Raw genomic sequence first — 19,376 nt, 5'->3', positions numbered from 1 at the left:
AAAGAAGCCAATCTGAAAAGGCTACATACTGGATGATTCCCACTATAGGACACTGTGAAAAAGGCAAAACCATGTAGGCAGTAGAAAGATCAGTGGTCGCCAGGGATTGGGGATGGAAGGACGAATAGGTAGAACACAGAGGATTTGGGGAGCAGTGAAAATACTCCGCGTGATACTCTTAATGGTGGATACGTGTCATTATACATCGGTCCCAAACCACACACTGTATAACACCAAGGGAGAACCCTAATGCAAACCACAGACTTGGGGCGATTACGCATCAATGTTAAGTTCATCAACTGTAACAAATGTACCACTCTGGGGGGAGCTGGTGATAATGTAGGCAGCTAGGCATGTATTGGGGGCAGGAGGTATATGGGGAATCTCTGGACCTTCCTCTCAAGTTTAGTGTGAAGCCAAACGACTCTAAAAAAATATATATATAGGGGCGCCTGGGTGGCGCAGTCGGTTAAGCGTCCGACTTCAGCCAGGTCACGATCTCGCGGTCCGTGAGTTCGAGCCCCGCATCGGGCTTTGGGCTGATGGCTCGGAGCCTGGAGCCTGTTTCCGATTCTGTGTCTCCCTCTCTCTCTGCCCCTCCCCCGTTCATGCTCTCTCTCTGTCCCAAAAATAAATAAAAAACGTTGAAAAAAAATTAAAAAAAAAATATATATATATGGTCTTGGGGAAAAAAAAAAGAGGAATTGAGGCAGAACAGCCAAGGGATAACTGGGCGGTCCAGTTGAGTGGACAACCTTTCTCTCACTTGTTAACTCTGTGATCCTCTTTGATTCTTTCCTAACCTGACACAGCTTGAATGAAACACTTTCAGCCCTGGGGCGCCTGGGGGACTCAGTCAGTTAAATGTCTGACTTCAGCTCAGGTCATGATCTCCTGGTTCTTGAGTTTGAGCCCCGCATTGGGCTCACCGGTGTCAGTACAAGGTCTGCTTCGGATCCTCTGTCCCTGTCTGTCTCTCTGTCTCTCTGTCTCTCTCAAAAATGAATAAACATTTAAAAAAAAAAAAAAACCTTTCAATCCTAAAGATATGTAACAAAGCAAAAACCAGTAAGCCAACAAACAAATCTCTTCTCCTTTATGGAACTGCCATGTGCCCTGGCATAGTGTTTAGAGAACAGATTTCAGCTGTATCACTTGGTGGTGTTGCTAAAGGGTAACCACAATCTCTAAAACTTACTGGGCGTTTCTGAGACACTGAGACCAAGCTTCACTTCACACGTATAGCCCATTGCACTGCCAGGCTTCCCATCATTCTCAAATACATCACGTCTAAGATCAGTCCGGTTTGGGAAACCTGGGTGTGCAGCCTCTGCCTCCTTCTCTTCCTTTCCTGTCGTCATTCCACGTGGCTTCCAATTTCCACAGAGCCTTGCAGTTCGGGCTGTTGGCTCCGCTCCGCTACTCTTTACCTTTCTAACCCATCTTATACTTCCAATCTATGCCCCTGTCGTTTAAAAAAGTATTTTGATCAAGCTCGTACTATATTCTGGTCACCCTACTGACTCAGACACTGTCCCTGTGCTCAAGTCCCTTCAAGTCTCGTCCGTCAGACAGGCAGGAAATTTCACAAAAACACCTGCTAAGCATTATGATGGGGGTTGCCGGGGTAGAATGGGAACATGGAACCCAGTCAGGGGGAAGACAGGAAAGGGGGAGTGTACTTCCTGGAGAAAATGACATTTAATCTGAGCCCCCAAACACGAGCTGAGTAGCCAGAGGGCAGGCAAGGGGTGGAGAGGACGTGTTTATTTGGGGTCAGGATATAGAATAATCAAAGAGACACTGGGTGGCACCTGGGTGGCTCAGTCGGTTGGGCATCCGACTTTGGCTCAGGCCATGATCTCACGGTTTGTGAGTTCGAGCCCCACGTCGGGCTCTGTGCTGACAGCTCAGGCTCTGGAACCTGCTTCGGATTCTGTGTCTCATTCTCTCTCTGCCCCTTCTGCACTTGTGCTCTGTCTCTCACTGCCTCTCAAAAATAAATGAATGTAAAAAAAAATTCAAAGAGAGACTTGGAGTGGCAAAGGAACGGAAAGAAATTCAGAACCGCTGGAGGATACAGACAGTAAGCAGTGGGTGAAGAAAAAAATGGAAAGAGACAAGACTGCAGAGGTTAGCTGGGGCCAGACTGTGACTGTTCTTTTCACTTTTTTCGGATGACATGATATTATACATGGAAAATCCGATAGATTCCACCAAAAGTCTGCTAGAACTGATACATGAATTCAGCAAAGTTGCAGGATACAAAATCAATGTACAGAAATCAGTTGCATTCTTATACACTAATAATGAAGAACAGAAAGACAAATAAAGAAACTGATCCCATCACAAGTGCACCAAGAAGCATAAAATATCTAGGAATAAATCTAACCAAAGATGTAAAAGATCTGTATGCTGAAAACTATAGAAAGCTTATGAAGGAAATTGAAGAAAATATAAAGAAATGGAAAAACATTCCATGCTCATGGGTTGGAAGAACAAATATTGTCAAAATGTCAACACTACTCAAAGCTATCTACACATTCAATGCAATCCCAATCAAAATTGCACCAGCATTCTTCTCGAAGCTAGAACAAGCAATCCTAAAATTCACATGGAACCACAAAAGGCCCCAAATAGCCAAAGTAATTTTGAAGAAGAAGACCAAAGCGGGAGGCATCACAATCCCAGACTTTAGCCTCTACTACACAGCTGTAATCATCAAGACAGCATGGTATTGGCACAGACACATAGACCAATGGAATAGAATAGAAACCCCAGAACTAGACCCACAAAAGTATGGCCAACTCATCTTTGACAAAGCAGGAAAGAATATCCAATGGAAAAAAGACAGTCTCTTTAACAAAAGGTGCTGGGAGAACCGGACAGCAACATGCAGAAGGTTGAAACTAGACCACTTTCTCACACCATTCACAAAAATAAACTCAAAATGGATAAAGGACCTGAATGTGAGACAGGAAACCATCAAAACCCTAGAGGAGAAAGCAGGAAAAGACCTCTCTGACCTCAGCCGTAGCAATTTCTTACTTGACACATCCCCAAAGGCAAGGGAATTAAAAGCAAAAATGAACTACTGGGACCTTATGAAGATAAAAAGCTTCTGCACAGCAAAGGAAACAACCAACAAAACTAAAAGGCAACCAACGGAATGGGAAAAGATATTTGCAAATGACATGTCGGACAAAGGGCTATAGTATCCAAAATCTATAAAGAGCTCACCAAACTCCACACCCGAAAAACAAATAATCCAGTGAAGAAATGGGCAGAACACATGAATAGACACTTCTCTAAAGAAGACATCCAGATGGCCAACAGCCACATGAAAAGATGCTCAACGTTGCTCCTCATCAGGGAAATACAAATCAAAACCACACTCAGATATCACCTCACGCCAGTCAGAGTGGCCAAAATGAACAAATCAGGAGACTATAGATGCTGGAGAGGATGTGGAGAAACGGAAACCCTCTTGCACTGTTGGTGGGAATGCAAACTGGTGCAGCCACTCTGGAAAACACTGTGGAGGTTCCTCAGAAAATTAAAAATAGACCTACCCTATGACCCAGCAATAGCACTGCTAGGAATTTATCCAAGGGATACAGGAGTACTCATGTATAGGGGCACTTGTAACCCAATGTTTACAGCAGCACTCTCAACAATAGCCAAATTATGGAAAGAACCTAAATGTCCATCAACAGATGAATGGATAAAGAAATTGTGGTTTATATACACAATGGAGTACTACGTGGCAATGAGAAAGAATGAAATCTGGCCTTTTGTGGCAACATGGATGGAACTGGAGAGTGTGATGCTAAGTGAAATAAGCCATACAGAGAAACACAGATACCATATGTTTTCACTCTTATGTGGATCCTGAGAAACTTAACAGGAACCCATGGGGGAGGGAAGGAAAAAAAAAAGAGAGAGGTTAGAGTGGGAGAGAGTCAAAGCATAAGAGACTCTTAAAAACTGAGAACAAACTGAGGGGTGATGGGGGGTGGGAGGGAAGGGAGGGTGGGTGATGGGTATCGAAGAGGGCATTTTTTGGGATGAGCACTGGGTGTTGTATGGGAAACAATTTGACAATTAATTTCATATATTAAAAAAAAATAAGCCATGCTTGTTTGTTTGAGTTTTATCATAATTCAGTGTAAAATCATTGAAGGGTTTTAAGATAGGCATTAACGTGGTTTGGATGCCTAAAATGCATCTGAAATTTAATTCCAAAGCACTTCCAAAGGAAAACGCTTGATTTTTCCCTTCTGACTCCTATAGCAGATCCTTCAAAAGCGCTCTTGAACCTGACCTAATCCCACCATCTTCAGGGCTACACACAGATTCCAACTTCAATCTCCTAAGCCTCTACAGTCTATTCTCTAGGTGGCAGTAAAGTGATCATTGTCAACTATAGCAGACTAATCTCAATAAACGTTCCCAATCATTCTCAAGTTCCAATGACTTTCCCTCACATTTTCAGTAATTACCAAGTTCATTCCATGGCCTAATGCGAAACCATCTTCCTGACCTCTTGCTCCATCTCTTCCACTACACCACTGTTTTCCATCCCAACACCACTCCTATCCCAAGGCTGTGATACTTGATATGCTGCTACGCTTACTCACATACCCACGTGGTTCCCTATCTGATGTCTAACTCTCAACTCCCAAGAGAGATTCTCCCTAATCAATCTATCTGAAGTAGTATTCTGGGTTATTCTCTACCCTTGGCTCTCATTTCGTCTTCTTCATAGCACTCATAACTACCATATCATATATCAACTTGTCTCTTCATCACGTCTCCCACACTGGATTATAAGCTCCAGGAAGGCAGCCACTTTGCCTTATTGATTCTGTATCCACAGAGTCTAACACATAGAAGTTCAATAATTATATGCCAATTGAAAGGACATTTAGTTTTAAAAAGTCACCGTGGAATCTACAGAACAAAAAGGAGGGGTGTCTGGGTGGCTCAGTCAGCAAAGTGTCCGACTCTTGATCTCAGCTCAGGTCTTGATCTCACGATGCAAGTTCAAGACCTGCATTGGGTTCCACACTGGGCATGAAGCCTACTTAAAAAACAAACAAACAAAGAAACAATATGAAGGAGAGCATGGAGACCAACTAATTGGGGGGCAGCTCTAGTGACTGAGAGATGACAGTGGCCTAGATTAGTGAGAATACATTACAGTATGTGATACACAGCAGGCATCGTAAATATTTGCCATTAGTAATGATGAGTGAGTATGGTGAGGGAGAGAAGACTCAAGAACTATCAGATATTTGGCTTGGACTACATAAATGGTAGGACTGCATGCTGATAAAGGAAGCACAGGGAGAAGTTTGGTGAGAGAATGAAAATATGGACTTCAGTTTTAAAAGTATGGAAAGTAGAGTGATATCCATAAAGGAGTAGCCTGTCGCAACTGTGTATGGAGACCTCAAGTTTCTTTCTGCTCAAATCCCCAGCTGAATTCATTCTGCCTACAATGCTTGCGTCATGCTATTTCCCATCTCAAAATCTCTTTCATGTCTGTAAAGCACTAACATCTTCACCCCTCGAGTCCCCCCAGTATCTGGTAGTGAACAGACAATATTCGGTGCCATTTGTTGCCTCAAAGTTAAAAAGTGCCCCAGGGCAGCATATAGTGTGTAAATGTGATGGTCTTAGCAAAATTTGGAGTCATTACCAGATGCATCTGAAGCAACTCTCCATTGCTCCCTAAACCTATGGCACTTAGAATGCCTCCCCTCAAGCTATGAGGTTATTTCTTCCCCCTTTGATTCTAGGCCGGCCTGGTGACTCACTTTGGCCTGAAGAATGTAATAAAAGTGACACCGCTTCAGTCCCACAGCTTCCACACCCTTTCGCTTGCAATCCTTCCTGGTGGCCATGTGAGCAAGCCATGGTAGGCTGCTAAAAGATGAGTGACCACACGGAACAGATAAAAGCTGTCCCAGTTAAAAGCACACTAGACTAGCGAGCCCCAGGCTGGCCCAGAATGGCTCACAGATGCATTAGTGATGCCATATGAAACCCGAGAATGGCTCAGCTGAGCTCAGCCCAACTGAGGACGTGTAGAACCACAAATCTAATACATAGCTATTTTTTTTTTAAACCACAAAGTTTTGAGCATGGTTTTTATGCAGCAAAAGCTAATGACCATATGAGGTTATTAGCCTGGGGGGAAGAAGGCCAAACAGAAAGGTAGGAGAAAATTGGAGCATTAGAGTGGAAAAACTCATCTGGGAGAGAAGGGTTGGCTGGATAATTGGGGACGAACAGCAGTGAGGATACCCAAGTGTATCACATATGTGATTCTAAAGCAAATTCTTTTTTTTTTTTTAAAGTAGGCTCCACGCCCCATGTGGGCCTCGAGCTCACAACCCTGAGATCAAGAGTCACATGCTCTTAAATATGGAGAACAAACAGAGGGTTACTGGAGGGGCTGTGGGGGAGGGGGTGGGCTAAATGGGTAAGGGGCATTAAGGAATCTACTCCTGACATCATTGCTGCACTATATGCTAACTGACTTGGATATAAATTAAAAAAATAAATTAAAAAAAAAAAAAGAAAAAAAGAGTCACATGCTCTACAGACTGAGCCAGCCAGACACCCCCTAAAGCAAATTCTAAGATGGCTGTGCGTTCATTCAAACCTTCCCTTCCTGGAAAGCCCAGCCTTTCTCTGCTCACCCCATGCAGCATTCACACCAGCAATCTCTGATTATATATGGACTTGATCTTTGCAATGAAATGACAAGCCACTTGAAGTAATGGAGTCTGCATTATGTATCTTTATAACCTGTAGAGTTCACAGTAAAAATACTCAATAATTTGCAAATTGATATTTATTTAAGTCAGCAGAAGTTTACTCTGGGTAAAAGGCAGAAGATAATCTACATAGTCAAGACATATTATGCAGGGAGCAGGTAACAGAAAAGGTTCAAGTAAGATCTAGAAATCTTTGTCTTCCACACATTGGCTCCCACTAGGGCACACCTGCTTATTCGACTCTGCCAAGGAAAGGATTTAAGAAATAACACAGGAAATGTGCAGAGACTGAAGGCTTCACAAGGAATTATATAAGTGCAGATATTCATTTGGGGATGCGATTATGCTAATGTACCATTAATGATGTTCAGTAGTCCTGGCAGAAGACCTCATAAGAGACACAACCCAGTGACAGACGAGCTATTATCCCCTTACGGGTCTGGCGGGAAATCTCTACTGGCTGGAGAGGGGCTTGGGTCGCAGGTCTGTTTTCCTTTGTGACTCATGGCAACGATGGAGGTGAACATTTCCGGACTCTCCCCCACTTTTCAGTCAATGGCTCCATTTGTATATTGTCTTCCCTTCTAGTCATGCAGTAAATTCTCCCATGAGTTGAGGAGAAACTCCGTTTTACCAAGTGACTTTCTTCCTGGCTGACTAGGGACCCAAAACCAAGAATTTGTAATCTACTCTTTGCCCAAATTGTGCAATTAGTACATCAGTAAATTGTGTTTACTTAAGGATGATCTCAATTAAAATGTTTCCCCTAAGCGTTTATAAAGCCAGGAAACAATTCCTATGTGGGAGCTCATGAAAATGAATTTTAAAAGCAATTGAGTTGCATTATTTAATAATTATACAAACATTAATAAGGAGCAAGCCTCATTCTTTTCTAACATGTAACTTCTTTGTTTACATTGTGTACAAAATTCTGCTTGCATAGAACTCCTCGACCTCTTGGTCTCTACGCATAAATCTGGCTCAGAGACTCGGGTCTACTTTTTTTTTTTTTTTTTTTTTTTTTTCTTTTTTCCACCAAGATCTCAACAAGAAGGGCTAGGAGACTGCAGGACTTTTCCCATGCTTTAAAATGAGTAGGATGTGGTATGGTTTGGATAACTATCATCAACTGGCTTCAGAGCTCAACTGCCCCACTACGTTTATCTTTTCAAAATCACAAAAGCAATTTTGAGGAAAAACAGAAAACAATTGTTTCCAATGTTGGAGACATTTAAGGTCAGGGAAGAAAAATGTGATTACCTTTTGCAGATAGTTAAATACAGTCTTCCTGCCTTACTAATATGACATGTTTCTTCATTACCTTATTTCATGAAGGGCAATATTCTTACGAAAAATAATAGCAGGGGCTGGGTGGCTCAGTCGGTTATAATTCGGCTCAGGTCATGATCTCACAGCTCGTGGGTTCGAGCCCCGTGTCGGGCTCTGTGCTAAGAGCTTAGAGCCTGGAGCCTGCTTCAGATTCTGTGTCTCCCTCCCTCCCTCTCTCTCTCTCTCTCTCTCTCTCTCTCTCTCTCTGCTCCTCCTCCACTCATGCTCTGTCTCTCAAAAATAAAAACATTAAAAATATTTTTTAAAAAAGAGAAAGAACAGGGATAGACTTACACAAGATCTTCCCAAGCCCTCAGTCATTCTGCAGTGAGGTTTGACCACAGAATCAGCTTCTTTTAAATAAACGTGTGGAAGGCACAGAGGATGGACAGACAAGGAAACGCACAGACAATACATGCAAGTATCTTTCCAAGTCCTACCACGTTTTGACTTCTGTAAAGTGTTTACTGAAGGATGTGCCCCTTTCCAGGACGCTGCAGAACTTCTGAACAGTAAAAGCAACTTCAGTTTCCCTAAGTCAGCTCCCCATAGATTCCCATAGATCCAATGCTCCTAAAGGATTTTTTCCATCAAGATCAAGTCCCAGAAATGATTCATATGTAGAAGGGAGAGGACACAAAAGAATGGAAGAGGAAGAGAGAATCAAGTCCACGTAACAGCGAATCCACGCGTGTTCAAGGGATGTCCACAACTCGTGCATAAGCTCCTCCCCTTCCAGAATAAGAACCACTTGAACTCTCCTAAAAAAATACAAGCTTAACTTGTTAAAACTTAACAGACAGAGCAGCAGAAGTTCAGTTTTCTCAATGTTTATTTATTTTTGAGAGAGAGAGAGAGAGAGAGAGAGAGAGACGGGGGGTGGGGAGGGAGGGAGGGAGGGAGGGGCAGAGAGAGGGGGACAGAAGATTTGAAGCAGGCTCTGTGCTGAGAGCAGACAGCCCAATGGGGGCTCCAACTCATGAACCGTGAGACCGTGACCTGAGCTGAAGTTGGACGCTTAACCGACTGAGCCACCCAGGAGCCCCAGAAGTTCGGTCTTAAAACATTAAAAGTGTTTTTGTCTCAAGAAAAGGCAACGAAGTAGATACCACTAGAGAACAAATAAGAGTTGCCTGTTGGAATTACGCATAAAAATTAATGCGATACCGAATTTCAGACAGCCTTTTCGGATTTTAACCTCGATCTCTCTGGGTAGGAGATTACTGACTCAACTTTCCGAACATTCTGAAGGCTCTGAAGGGTTTTTGCCACACCCTCTAATAAGTCGTTACCTCAAACACATTGATTCCCACAAGCAACCTACCGGAAATGTGGTACAGAAGCTCCCCAAAGAAGGAATAATAGTGTCTGTGTGTCAAATTCTTATGCCTAAAAATCAAGCAAGCCTATCGAGAGAAAGGACGGTCAAGACCTACGTGGTCATAACTAGCTGCAGTTGCATATAAAATCTGAATTCCCCTTTGCTTTCCCGCCAACACAACAGCCCCGGGTGACACCCGCACATCTTTTCTTTTTCCTAGTAATGTGAATCCCCCAAGGATAAGCCAGGCTTTAGGTTTTTGTATAATCAAAGAATAGGCTTGGTACATACAGTGGAACCAAAACAGTGTACTGGTCAGTCAGGTGGTTCTCACTGGGGTCCCCCATTCAGTTGCAGGCAGATGTCCTCGGGGCTGCAGGCCCCTGAAGTTTCGACAGACATGGAAATTAAAGATGGCTTCTTCATTTACATGAACAGCTGGAGAGTTTTCAACCTTATGTGTAAGTAAGATTTAGTCATTAAGGTATATTTGTCCCAGTTGAGTTATCTGTAAACCCTTGTGAAGGACATGTATCTACATATGATGACACTACCCCATAATAGCTAGAGTAATAGCAGTTACACTACACCATTTCTCCACATCTGTTAACTGTCGCAACATTTCATTCATTCACTTACGTGTTATTAGTTTGTTTTCAACTTCCCAACCAATACGAATTAAATGTTTTCTAGAAGTTGAGTCTCCATCGGGGAATGAGAAAACGGGGTCTGGCATTCACTACATTTACACTTAAGTTGGAGTAGACAGATTATAAATAGACGAATGAGACAAATAGTATAATTAGAGATTACGGTAATAGTTACGGAGGAAATTAAAGAAAGAGATGTGAGATAACATCAAGGGAAATGTGTTATTAAATTTATACCTTGAGTTCTTTACAATTGTGCTATAATTGAGCTGACCTTTAGTCACTGAACACAGAACCTTCATTTTGAAAAGAGATATTTGTAAGGATCAGGAGGCAACGAACCCCAGCCCTAGAAGAGTAAGCCAGAGCAAGCCTGTCGCCACTTAAAATTAAAACGAAGAAGAGCAAAACAAAAACCACTTCACATTTCACATAAAAATTTAAAAACGAAAAATTTCCAAAGATAAAATACCCACAGCAACAAAGGGTGTGACATGTGCCATTACTGTGATAGGGCCAACAGAAAAATAAATCTCTTTTTACCGCAAAGCAAAAACAATCTCACCTTTGACAACCAACAAAATCAATTCAGATAGCTGCAGACAAGCCCACTTTAATACTGTTCCTTCTACACTGGGTAAAAATAATTGCCTGAATCCACCTGACATCTTTGCTTCCGATGTCCACTTAAAGATGTAAACCAGCATAACATCTACAAAGTTGCCTCAAAGGACCATAACACTTATTGCTTGGACAGGCCAACGATACATCTAATGCTTCTCCTAGTGGCAAGTAGAAGATGCTTCTGAAAAGACGGAGGATTCCCCATAATACATTTGATTAGCTATTCAATAAAGGCACCCACAGAAAAGATGGCTTCTTCAACCTGGTGAGATTCTCTCTAGACCCTGAAATATAATGGGCAAGAAAACAAGGTCATTTTTATCCTACACTAGCAAGTTCAGTATAATTGCAAATGTTTTTCTTACTAATAAAAAAATGTCGAATCCTTTTAAGAATCTAGCCAAGCCACCTGCTTTAATAGCCTCCCATGGAATAGCTTTGGTTGGAGGAAAAACAGCAATGCCAGGAAAGTGCTATAGACAAATAGAGTGGTACATCTTCATTTTTAGGGTGTGGGCATTGAACCTTGTCTTTAGTAACTCTTAAAACAGCATAGTCAGGGTGAACTGGAACACTGCTCCTGTAACATGGGTCACTTTTCCCCGCCATTTACTAATGAAAGAAATGATGGCTCAGTTAAACTCAACACTAGCGTTTACACTTCCCATGAACACACTCTCCAAGACTACACTCCGTATCTTAGAACATAGTTTTCTAGCATCTGTTGTATTTTCTACCTATATCCAATTAGGCTCTCCATGGGGAATTAATATAAATACTCCACAATCAATCACGGTCCAAGACATCCCAATGTCTAACAGGGGTATGCTTCCACCTTTGATTTAGGGGAGAGACTTCCAGCTTGACAAAGTGGGGAAAGATGTTCAGTTGGATCTGAAGAGATTCAAACAGCTGCCCAGGTGACATGTGGGAAAACCCACCCTCTCCATTTCATTCTGCAACACCCTTATTTTCCGTAGGAGGGAAGAAAGGGGCAAGGTAAACAATGAAGTGACCGGTCACTGTTCCCAAAAGCCTGTATCTCACAAAAAAAATAAACCTTCCTGTAAAAAACAATGGGTTGAATCTATAAAATTCCTGAAGTTACTTCCTAGTGAGAATAAGTCTGTATTAGCTTGGAATGGTTTCAGCTATAAGGAAAAGAAAACCTAATGAATCATAGTCAGAAAGTTATTTACTTGTTCCTCAAGAAATCAGGAACTAGGGGATTCCGAGTTGGGTGTAGCATCTTAATGATATCATTAAGGGACCAGGTGCTCAGTGACTGCTCAGCCGCCATATGTAGCTGACCTCTGTCCCCTGAAGGTGCCTCCAGGTTGCAAGATAACTGTTGCGGTTTCACATACCACATCCCTCCCCAGTATCCCATTCCGGAAGGAAGGAAGAGTCACAAAAAGCTTTTCTTCACGAGAGAAGGAAGCCCCTCAGTATCAGACCCATCCTTTGATCCATTCCTACTTGGCAAAGGTATACTAAAATATTGTTCATTATTTATTGGAATTATTACGTTTCAAATTTAACCAGGCTTCCTGTATTTGTGTTGGCTAAATCTGGCAACCTTTAGTACCGTAAGTCTCACGGAAGGTAACTCTCTGGAATGGTAATAATTTGTTACCCATTGTGACGTCTCCTAGTTCAACCCACTGCATCTGTGTTTCCCGGAGAAGAAGTAAGATCGCTACCATAGGGACGCAAAGAGAAGGAAACCTGCTATGTTCCATTTCCTTCACATCCAGAAGAGGCTCTGGAGCATCTACTCCTGATTTCGGTAGGATAATGAAAACCACCTAGATTGTGATCTCTTCGTGCCGCCTTCAAAAAACACATGGAGACCGAACAGGAGAAATTATTAAAATGTGGGTCATACAAATCCACAGCATAACCAAGAGAAAAAGAACACAATGAACCCCCCGTTGGCGCAGAAGTAGAAGAACCGTCGAATCCAGCAGAACTGGCTCTGGAGACCACTCCAGGGCAGACAGTCAGCTAGAGACCAAGCAGACAAGTAAAGAGAGGGAACAGAATCCCCATATAACACAGGTATAATCACCACATAAAGAGAAAGCTCCATCTTCAGTAGAGAAATGCTAAGAACAGATCTGAAACCCACACAGGGCTCAACGTGCAAAGGAGCAGAGATGGCAGTCTTGGGAGCCATCTTCTGGGGGGAGAGGGGGCAACTTGGAAGGAGCACTCTTTGAAGACTTGTTGGAGAAGGAGATAGGAAAAAGAGAAACAGTAGAAGCCAAAACAAACAAACAAAGAAAAGAAAAGTCACAAGGTCAGAAGACCAACTCCCTCCAAAAACGGTGATGAAAGCGAATAAACTGTAGTGTACTGAGAGGCCAGTGCACTCTTGAATGTGGAACTTAACAACTCATCTGAGCTCGCCACCTCTGTCCACACATAACTGCTCCTAATGGCCTAGGAAAGAAAAACATTTCAAAACAAACGGAAGCCAGTGGGAAAATATCCACGCAACGTCTCTACAAGCACGAAATAAAAGGTGAATCGAAATACTCCAGCTTCTAAAATTCCTGCTCAAGAATCTGCAACAGAACAAAACTCTGACACTTAAACTCTAACGAAAGACACTAATGTAGAGCCTGAAGATATGAGAAGCGAGCTCAAATTAAAAATTTTAAAACACATATGGACAGGAAAACACCCAGAAAGATGTGAAACTAGTGTTGACTAACACCCTGGAAATAAATCAAAGATAAAACTATATTAAAAGTCATCATTAGAGGGGCGCCTGGGTGGCTCAGCCTGGGTGGCTGAGCCGAATTCAGCTCAGGTCACGATCTTGCGGTCCGTGAGTTCGAGCCCCGCGTCGGGCTCTGGGCTGATGGATCAGAGCCTGGAGCCTGCTTCCGATTCTGTGTCTCCCTCTCTCTCTGCCCCTCCCCCGTTCATGCTCTGTCTCTCTCTGCCTCAAAAATAAATAAACGTTAAAAAAAAAATTAAAAAAAAAAGTCATCATTAGAGGCACCTGGGAAGCTGAGTTGGTTAGGCCTCTGACTCTTGGTTTCGGCTCAGGTCATGATCTCACAGTTCGTGAGTTCGAGCCCCACATCAGGCTCTGTGCTGACAGTGTGGAGCCTGCATGGGATTCTCTCTCTCCCTCTTGCTCTGCCCTTCCCCTCTCACTCCCTCTCTCTCTCTCAAAAATAAATAAATAAACTTTAAAAAATGTGTTAATTAAAAAAACAATAATTAAATTATAAGGTCTCTAGCAGAGAATTAATTCAACTGAAGCGATAATCAGGAGCACTGAGGAAAGTCATACAGATAGAAAAAAAAAAAACAGAACAAAAAAACGAAGTAGAGATTAAAAGGATCCAAGGGCAAGTAGCTAAGAAAACAGGCAAAGAAGATCCAATAGACTTATAACTGTATCTAATTATTAACAATTCTCTAAAGAAAAAAAAAATCCTCTGTGCCTCTAGACAGAGAGAGAGAGAGAGAGAGAGAGAGAGAGAGAGAGAGAGAAGAGTGTCACTAGCAAGGTAAAAAGAAGTCATCAATTAAGATACCCTTCAAGTATCAAGGCTATAAAAACTATTTTGTACAATTAAGAACTCAGGGAATTTTACACTAATAAACCCTCTCTAGGGAGTGTAGCAGGGGATATGCTTCATCCAACCAACACATGACTGGCAAAAGAACTGACAATGAGCATGAACTATAACTATAATCTGATATTAACAGCAATGGTAGGAAAAGGATAGAAGGAAAGTAAGTATATGTTACATGTTCTGACAAAGCCGGAAAAAGGAACTTAAAATAGAAGATGAAAAAATTAGAAATGGTAAGATAGGATAAACTAATGAATAGTTGGGACTCTAAGAGTTGAAGACTATCATTTAAAGCTGACAAACCAAACATAAAAGCCTAAGAGAGGACAAAAGGAAATGAGAGCCTATACACGTTGTTTGTAATAATCACTAAAATGAAAATCGAAACTTTCCCAAAAGCCAAACGAAATGTTTTATTTTTTTATTTTCTAAGTTTATTTATTTATTTTGAGAGAGAGTGTGTATGTGTGCAAGTGGGAGGGGGGGTGGTGGTGCAGAGAGAGAGGGGGAGAGAGAGAGAGAGAGAGAGAGAGAGAGAGAGAGAGAGAGAGAGAGAGAGAGAATCCCAAGTAGGCTCCACACCACCAGTGCAGAGCCGGATGTGGGGCTCGAACTCATGAACTGCGAGATCATGACCTGAGCTGAAGTTGGATGCTTAACCGACTGAGCCACCCAGGCACCCCCCAAAAAATTATTTTAAAAAAGCAAAAACAAAGCACACAAGGAAACACAGTGAAAACAACACAATGCAAATGGTATACATACATTATATATATATATATACATATACACACACACACATATATATATACACACATATATATACACATATATATGGTAAAATAGTATGGCAGAGTTGAGGCTTTTTGGTCATGTATATAAATGCCATGAGCTTAAAAGTTGCCACTCAAAGAAAATGTGTTAAAATTCACTCATAAGGCAGAATCTGACTTCTAGAACACAGTATTCCCAATGTCCAAGAATAATGGCTTAGGGTAATGAAAATGATAGGCATTGTAAACTAATATCAGATAACATATCCAGAAACACCATTTCTCACCTCCCAAACTCGTCCAGATTCACCACCGACAACACGGTAAGGTGAGGGGAACGGGTCTTCTTCAAAAGCACCGATGGGAATATAAATGATTCCAGCCCCCACAAAGGGGGTTAGACAAACTCTAACATTTGCATCTGCCTTTTGACTGAACAATCCCACAGCTAGGAATTTCCCCTGAAAATAAAGCTCTAACGACACAGAGAAACATATGCATCAGGTTACCAAGTATGGAGTTACTGGTAAAAACAAAATACTGCAAACGACCTAATTGTGTTCATCAATGTCCAGTGAAATAAACTATGGTAACTCACCTTCAACACAGCTGTAAAAAAGAAGAAAGATCCCCATGAACTACTATGGAGTGATTTCCAGGGTATGTTAAGTAATAAAAGAAAGAAGAAAAAAATGCATGGATAGGATCCTAAGCATTTTACTTTGAACCATAGTTTTACATATTACAAAAGAAAATAAATTAATAAAATTAAATATACAGAGACGGGGGAGGGTGCTCTTAAATTGAACCAAACAGAAACAAATTAACCTAACTAGATATCAAATTAATGATATCATCATAGAGGGGAAAAAGTATTTGTTCAAGCAACTTTTGATTCAAGTAGCCTGACTGGATTGCCACAGGGGGATTTATTCTAAGAACAAAAAGAAATCTTGAATTTTACTTAAATCTGTCTTTGGCAGTGGTGTCGGTAAAGTCATTCCAATACTATTTTGTGCGTCCAGTAGTAAGTTTATTAATATTGATAAAAACCCTGGTTCTCACTGTGGGAGGGAGGGGAGAGAATTACGAAATGGGTTAAGAAGAGGAAGAACCCGTATTAGTGGATTAAATCGTGGTAACACAACCAACTCCAGATACATGATCCTGATCTCTAGACTCTTTGATTGAAAAAGGGCCTAGAATGAAGGACACTCTTACTACCAAAACCTTGACTTTAAAATATCATTCCTCACTGGAGCGCCTGGGTGGCTCAGTCGGTTAAGCGTCCGACTGCGGCTCAGACCATGATCTTGCAGTTCGTGAGTTCGAGCCTGCGTCAGGCTCTGTGCTGACAGCTCAGAACCTAGAGCCTGCTTGGGATTCTGTGTCTCCTTCTCTCTCTCTGCCCCTCCTCCTACTGTGGGGGCTCTCTCTCTCTTTCTCAAAAATAAATTAAAAAAAAACTTACAAAAAAAAGATTCAAAATGGGCAATGGCCTCTCCCTCAATGGGGAAAAGCTATTTCAGTGGGAAGGGAAGGGAAGGGAAGGGAAGGGGAGGGGAGGGGAGGGGAGGGGAGGGGAGGGGAGGGAAGGGAAAAGAAAAGGGGCCTAGAATGAAGGACACTCTTACTACCAAGATCTTGACTTTATATCATTCCTCACTGGGGCGCCTGGGTGGCTCTGTCAGTTGAGCATCCGACTCTTGGTTTTGGCTCAGATCATGATCTCCCAGTTCCTGAGTTTGAGCCCTGTGTTGGGCTCTAAATTGACAGCTGCCAGTGTGGAGCCTGCTTGGGATTCTCTCTTTCTCTCTCTCCCCCTCCCGTGCTCTCTCTCTCTCAATAAATAAATAAACTTAAAAATATATATATCATTCTTCAACAGGAGAAATCATCAACTTGGAGAAATGGCTATATCTGGGTCTGAGGTAGAGAAAATACAAAGTGAACATTTTCTTGTACCATAGAAGAGGGAGCACTAAAAAAACAGACTGGGGACTTCTCAAAAGAACACAGGAGTCAACTTGAAAAGCCACCCACTCACCAGACTCAGGACAAGTGAAGAACCAAACAGAAATCATGTCATCAATGAATCACTACATTTAAGAAGAATCCATGAGCTCATAAGAATAGTAAAAAGGAAGAGTCATGAAGGGATTACAGAATTGGAAAATCCTCATCTCGAAACCACTGATCTAATATCAACTTGGGGAGGAATCCTCAATAGATGCTAAAATCATGGGGAGAGGTTGAAAAGCAATAAAATCTTCACAAGTCTCAAAATATTAGCCCTCAAATTTGATTAGTTAAAAAGACAAAATCCACCTTTACAGTGGAGAAATCTAGCAGATACCTCAACCAGACGAGTAAATAAATTTACCACCACCAAAAACGGGACTTCTAACCTTACGACATGAAGCACCAGAAAGGGTATAATGTCACCTGGGTGGTTTTTGTACCAAAAATGCTTAATCCTTCCTCCAGTCCCGGAAAAACAAAACGAAACAAAACAAAAACCCATCAAACAAATCCAAAGTATGACTTACTCTACAACCGGTAGCCTGGTCTCATCAAAACCATCAATATGAAAGACCACTCCTCAAGCCAGTCAAGGGAGAGGGGATCTTCTAGATTAAGGGAAATAGAGACATGGAGAGAACAATGGCAACAAAGGATTCTGAGTTCTGATCAAAAGGAATGGATCTACAAAGAAATTTTTTGTGACCACTGGCGAGATCTGAAGACAGTCAACTGGATGAGATCACTTTCCTAAAACCGACAATGACGTTTCGGTTATTTGGGAAAATAGTCTTAGGAGAGGCATCCTGAAATATTAGGGGGTGCATTTTTACAGCATCTGCAACGTTCAAAATTCTGGAAAAAGGTGTGTGTGTGTGCATGCGTGTGCGTACGTGTAAAGGAAAACGTTAACTTTTGGTAAATCCAAGTGAATGAAATGTATGTGTTCTTACTAGTCTTTCAACTTATCTGGGGATCTCAAATTTATCACAATGAACCACTGGAGAGACCGTACCACAGGCACATTTTTTTTTTTTTGAACATATCACACAGTTAAGCCCCCAAGGGCACAAAGCAAAGAGCCCCTGCCATAATGACAGACTTCAGGATGATCCAGAGAGAGGCAGTCGGCATCTGGAAGCACCAGGAGCCAAGAGGAAGCCATGCCAGTGTCCCCCAGACCACCCACTGCCCTCAGACGCTGGGCCCTTGCTGAGGCAGCTGTCTCTTCTCTAAAGCGGTCCGCTGAAGCCTTTGTATCAACAGCCGCCTTCACTTGCTCATGGAACACGCATGACAAGGGTGCCCATCCGTGTCCCCAGATCGCAGTCAGGGGTGGAGAGACCTCCTTCCCAGAGCCTCTTGTTTTCGTTCCTCTTGCCACTCAGGCTCTGCCCTCCTTCTAAGTCACCTCGCCCCCAGAGATGTCTGACAAGGCAGACAAGGTTACTGGTCAGAAACCGTGAACAGAATAGGGAAAGAGGGGAGGAGAGATGGACAAGAAGGGGTGTGCTCCCTAGAACTTCTCTCAGAATATCAGAGCAAAAGCTCTTACCGTTTCCATCAGATTTGAACGAGGCGTTATTGACAGCTCTCTTGTAACCATGAGCAGAAAGCCTGGTGGAGAAAGAAGCCAACAGTTGGAGAGATCACAGCCGCCCTGACTGGTGGCAGAACTGGGGTCCTAGAGAACGGCTGTACTTTCTGGATCAACAGAGGCGTTGATCCAGGCTGCAGTCTATGAGCCCGTCAATTCTCTCTCTTCTATTACTTTTCCTTTCCCCCCGGTTTGGACTGAAGTTTCCGATAACTTACAACTCAAATGATCTCAAAGGAAACATTTCATGAAAAATATTTTTTTCTTGGGCCACCCGGGTGGGGTGTCAGTTGAGTGTTCGACTCTCTTGATCTCAGCTCAGGTCTTGATCTCAGGGTGATGAGTTCAAGCCCCATGTTGGGCTCCATGCTGGGCACGGAGGCTACTTTAAAAAATACACATAGGGGCGCCTGGGTGGCTCAGTCGGTTAAGCGGCTGACTTCGGCTCAGGTCATGATCTCGCGGTCCGTGAGTTCGAGCCCCACGTCGGGCTCTGTGCTGACAGCTCAGAGCCTGGAGCCTGTTTCAGATTCTGTGTCTCCCTCTCTCTCTCTGACCCTCCCCCGCTCACGCTCTGTCTCTCTCTGTCTCAAAAATAAATAAAAACGTTAAAAAAATTAAAAAAAATACACATATGCACGTACATATGTATATATATATTTTTTTTCTTGGA

At 42.4% G+C, this 19,376-nt stretch overlaps 1 protein-coding gene across 9 annotated transcripts in view; it reads right to left on the bottom strand.

The window, feature by feature from the left end:
• The window catches only part of PCSK5 (proprotein convertase subtilisin/kexin type 5), a 461,238-nt gene that overhangs the window by 338,530 nt on the left and 103,332 nt on the right, over window positions 1–19,376 (bottom strand). The window contains exon 1 of one of the 9 annotated variants that reach the window (XM_045043147.1): window positions 18,662–18,992. The exons of the other annotated variants lie outside the window; for them this stretch is intronic. Within the exon in view, the coding sequence (XP_044899082.1) occupies window positions 18,662–18,712 (51 nt within the window). The 5' untranslated portion in view covers window positions 18,713–18,992. Of the gene's footprint in view, window positions 1–18,661; window positions 18,993–19,376 lie in introns of those variants that run through there. 9 annotated transcript variants of the gene reach the window in all.

Source organism: Felis catus, chromosome D4, assembly GCF_018350175.1.
Source record: "Felis catus isolate Fca126 chromosome D4, F.catus_Fca126_mat1.0, whole genome shotgun sequence".
Classification (NCBI taxonomy): Eukaryota; Metazoa; Chordata; class Mammalia; order Carnivora; family Felidae; genus Felis; species Felis catus.
This window is presented reverse-complemented; position numbering and strand designations above follow the sequence as displayed.